Source organism: Gavialis gangeticus, unplaced genomic scaffold (assembly GCF_001723915.1).
Source record: "Gavialis gangeticus isolate Ggan-Ray unplaced genomic scaffold, GavGan_comp1, whole genome shotgun sequence".
Classification (NCBI taxonomy): Eukaryota; Metazoa; Chordata; order Crocodylia; family Gavialidae; genus Gavialis; species Gavialis gangeticus.
This window is the reverse complement of record NW_017729025.1, coordinates 2,953,143-2,957,926: the sequence shown is the minus strand read 5'-3', so window position 1 is coordinate 2,957,926 and position 4,784 is coordinate 2,953,143. Positions and strand designations below refer to the sequence as shown.

Sequence of the window (4,784 nt, the reverse complement as noted above, 5' to 3'; positions counted from 1 at the left end):
TCAGGGGGCAGCAGGGCAGGCCGTATGAGGAGAGGCGATGGGACCTGAACCTGTTCAGCCTTCACAAGAGAAGGCTGAGGGGGGATCTAGTGGCCTGTTACAGACTAGTCAGAGGGGACGAGCAGGCATTGGGGGAGTCTCTGTTCCACTGAGCACTACCAGGAGTGACTAGAAATAACAGTCACAAGCTGGCAGAGGGTAGATTCAGGCTAGACATCAGGAAGCGCTACTTCACTGTCAGGGCGGCTAGGATCTGGAACCAACTTCCAAGAGAAGTGGTGCTGGCTCCTACCCTGGGGGTCTTTAAGACAAGGCTAGACAATCACCTTGCTGGGGTCGTTTGACCCCAGTATTCTTTCCTGCCGTGGCAGGGGGTGGGACTTGATGATCTGCTCAGGTCCCTTCCGACCCTACTAACTATGAAAAATGATGTGAAGCCCTTGTTAACCTAGAGAATAATTTACTTTACATTTGTAAGTGGTTTCTTGTAGGAAGCAGTTTTTCTGTTTGTTTGTGTTTTCTTGCCTGGTTTAAGTTCTGGGAGAGAAGGAAATATTGCTAGTGGACTGAAGTCAGATGTGTGTGTTGGTACACAGAACTGTCTGCGTGGTTTGTCAGCGCACCTTTACTTTAGATCAGGGACTTCCAACCTTTTTTTTTAATAAGTGTACTCCTGGTGGGCAGATGCAGAGCGGGGTGGGATGGCACGTAGCTGGATGCGGAGCGGCAGCAGCGTGGGCTGGTGGATGGTGGTGGCAGCTGCCGCTGCGTGCAGACTTCCGCCTCTCCCTTCCCCAGGTCCAAGTGGCTGGGTGGCACCTGTGCAGCTTACAGAAGGATGCCACTGCCCTCATCCTGCCCCTGCTGGCGGCACGGGGTGGTGGCTGGCGGTTCTCCATCCCCGCCTGCCTGCCCGTACCCCCTAGGCCTTCATGAGTACCCTGGGGGTATGCATACCCCCAGTTGACAACCCCTGTTCTAGATGCATTAGAACTTGCATTTCCTGAATAGATTGCTAATCTTGTGTGTGCATGATTTTTTACTCAAAGGCAAGAGGTAGGATAAACTCCAGCAAATTAAATTTACCTTTAAATGTCCTGAAGTAAGGCTCTAGTGCTGGTTGCTCAACCCCAGCCTGTGGGTCAGATCCAGTGCATGGGACCATGTCATCCAGCCCTCTGGCGTCCCCAAGGGCTCAGCAGTTTGGCAGCTGGGGAACAGTAGCAGCAATTGCTGCTGCCCTGCTGCCAAATTTCTGGACCCATGGGGAGTCCTGTGCATGCCAGACCGTCACCTGGAAGTTGCCTTGGGCCTGATCCAGGCATACGGGTCAGCTGGAAGAGGTGTGGGCCCTGAACCTGTAGCTTTGGGCCTGTACCTGCTCCTAGTGTCCTGTCTGGCCCACAGCCCAGCCTGGAGCCACTCTTCTGGCCTGTGCCAGCAAAAGCTTGAGCACTGCTACTCTAGTGCCTTTTTTTACAGCTGAGGAAGTGATTTTTTCCTCCCCTATTAACACTTGCCTGTTTGTGTAGTCACTTATTGGATGGCCTGATTCCCAGCTCGAGCTAGCATGGTCCTGAGGCTGCTTAAATAGTTTTGTTTTGTATCGGCTTCCTGAGGGCTGCTAAACAAGCAGGAATTGAAGGACTGCAGCACACACTACCCTTACTGACCCCTCATCCTACTTTCTTCCATAACCACTACAACTAGGTTGGTTTTGGGGCACCTAAAACTCTTGAACTTACTCGGTTTTAAATGTCAAGCTTTTCTCTAATGGTAACCTTTTCTTTTCATCTTATCCCTGCAGAATGCTCAAGTGAGGGGCTTTTATGACTTTTATCTGCCTAAAGATGAAATATGGATCTACAACATGGAGACTGGAAGATGGTACAGTACATAAATAGCTTTCAAAATACAAGCACTAATTTAAGAGAGCAAAAGTGGACATTTCAAGTTGGATCTTTAAGCCACAGAGACCATTCATGCAAGAGTTGCTTGTGACCTGTCAGGAACTGGCTGCTGGTGTAGAACAGCTCTAGCAGAACAGTCTCTAGCTGCAAAACCCACCACAAAACTGTAAACGTGTGAAACTTCTTATGTGGGGGAAAAATAGAATTAAGCAAATGACTATGATTGTTACAAGGTTTATTGTAAGAGCCTCATAGAATAGATGTTTAATAAGACCTTCCGTAAGGTATGGCTGTCACTGAAATGTTTGAGACCCCATATTTAAGAATATAATTTGTAGGTTCTCTCCTCCCAATATATTTGTATTTTGTGTAACAGTAAATGTTGAAATAACTTGTATTTAAATAGCCTGCTTTTTGTAGTTTTGTAACAGTATATATATTTTAAGTCCAAAGTACCTCTTCAGCTGGAGTCTAGGAGGCAAGAGTCCTAACTAACAAAAAACTGGAAGTTCTGCAAAAGCTGCCTACCTGTTGTTGGGTGGAGCAGATGCTGTCTGATCTCCCTATACAACTCAACCTGCAAGGTGTTGAGCACCCTTGACTCCTCAGCAAGCATCATTGACTACCTGTAGTGTCTCATCTGTCTGTGCAGTTGCTGCCCTCGTGGCCACTTGAAGCCCTGGGCACAGAAGTATGTTTTTATGAATATATTTAGTAGAAGTGGAAGCAGGGTGAAGTGAAAATCTTCCTTTTACTAAGATGTATTTATTTTCTGGGTGGAGAGGCAAAGTCCTCTCTGCTTGAGAATTTCCCCATTTCTTCCTGGAGGTGAAGGAGTCCTTGGGCCTCTGCATCAGGCACAGAGCACTCCTTCCCCAAATAAAGTAAAATAAATGGTTGATTCGCTAATTAGCATGTTTCAAATATTGTAAGGGGACAGGGATGATTGATAACCAGCCCTGCATGTCTCTCATGCACACCTGTGCTCAGCTTTTAACTCAGACTGCCAGACTAAATGCTTTTCCTGTCAACAAAATACTAATCCAGTTTCTGTTTATTGTATGATTGTGTTTTAAAACTGTCTTTCTAGGAAGAAAAGTAAAACAGAGGGGGATGTTCCGCCTTCCATGTCTGGAAGTTGTGCTGTGTGTGTTGACCAAGTGGTGTATTTATTTGGTGGACATCATGCACGTGGCAATACAAATAAGGTCAGTGACTCGAAGATGAATTATATTGTTACCCTTCATCAGTAAATAACTTTCAACCCCATTTTATACCAAATGCAGGCAGGTGAGTTCTAAGCTCATTACAAACTCATCCAAAGCAGGAAAATGTCACCTCATACACTACAACAGCTTTCTTCTGGGCAGATAGACGGGGTTAGCAGAGTATCTGTCACTGTGAACATCAGTGTGGAGGAGGTCACTGAGTCTTCCAGAGCCTCTCCAACAGGATATCTTCATCTGCTTTGTTTTTTGCTTGGAACACGCAGATTAACTTTTTCTTGATCTCAATTGTGTCCTCAAATTGAAGTAATCCAAGCAATGTCCTTTTACACCTGCCAAAGAATCTTTTGACTGACAAGAAATAATAGGTCAACTCTATCCACTAGTTGCATGAGTTGCGGTGATAATCCTGGTGCAGTAGCCAAATTCATTCTGCACTCATACTACCTGAGCAGTTGAAGGCTGCTGCTTTTAAGTTTGCAAGGTTGGAGTTTCCAGAGTCTACTGAAATCTTAAGCTCCTACCGGGATAGAAATCGAAGATGCCTTGACCTGGTTCCAGTAGCTTAATTTCCCCTGAGGCTGCTATCTTGTGCTGTGACTGCCTATGATTTCATTTGAAAGTATCTTGTGTTTGTAGTATAATACAAACAGGGTGTGTCTGCACGTGCATTTATGCAGTCTTAAAATTATTGCACAGTAAACGGGAATAGGTTGGTGTCTAGATGTGCAGACATTACAGTACATTAGTGCTGTGTGTGGACTGACTTGGGATGAAAGTTAGTCCCAAGTCAGTCCACACACTGCACAGTAAAGCGTCTATATGGGCATTACTGTGCTGTAACCAGTCGGGCGTAAATTTGATACCTGCAAGATGGTATCAAATGGTAATTTACTCTCAAGTTGGCATAAGTCACTATATTTACTGCACAGTACAGGTATGCATGTGTAGACATGCACCAGTACTGTGCAGTAATTTTGATTACTGCAAAGTGAATATGGAAGTGTAGATGTGCCCACTGAATGTAACCTTACAAGTTATATCTGAAGATACTCCAAAGCTGGAGTTGAAGTATGATTTGCTTCCTATTTATGACGAGATTAGATTTTAGAGTTCATTAAAGCTAGAGTTTCAGTTATTCATTTGCATGTAAAATCATACACAAAGGGGAGGGATGCCTGTGTCATAAAAATTTGCAGACAGAATTCAAGTTGCAGTAGAATGGAGAGAGCCATTGCTTTCTACACTCCTCCAGCCATCCTATGTCAGCCTCTGGATGAGATTAAATTCAATGCCAGTGGTCCTGTCATAGGAGACGAGCAGTGATAAGGCCAGTTGCTGTCAGATGCCGAGTGTCCTTGGCCCTGTACTTGAACTTGTACTGCATGCAGCTTGGGGGAAAAAAATTGTGGGTACGGACAGAAGGAGCAGGTAGACCAGCAATACATTATACTGGTATAAGGTGCACCGATATAACTGTTCCATCTGTCCATGCCCATATTGGTCTAACAGTTCCAGTACCTTCCCCCACTTAAACTGGGGTAGGAGTGGACAAACATTACAGTTAAATCAGAGCAGTGCAAGCCCTCGCCTCCCCTTTTTCATATGGCTTTGATGACCTGCCTTTCCTCAGCCATGGGTGGCTGAC

At 45.4% G+C, this 4,784-nt stretch overlaps 1 protein-coding gene across 2 annotated transcripts in view; it reads left to right on the top strand.

Moving 5' to 3' along the window:
- Positions 1 to 4,784, top strand: part of KLHDC2 (kelch domain containing 2) — a 22,413-nt gene that overhangs the window by 2,150 nt on the left and 15,479 nt on the right. For both annotated transcript variants that reach the window (XM_019518333.1, XM_019518332.1), the window contains 2 exons: positions 1,808 to 1,887; positions 3,001 to 3,118. In XM_019518333.1, coding sequence (XP_019373878.1) covers positions 1,808 to 1,887; positions 3,001 to 3,118 — 198 coding nt within the window. The remainder of the gene's footprint in view (positions 1 to 1,807; positions 1,888 to 3,000; positions 3,119 to 4,784) is intronic.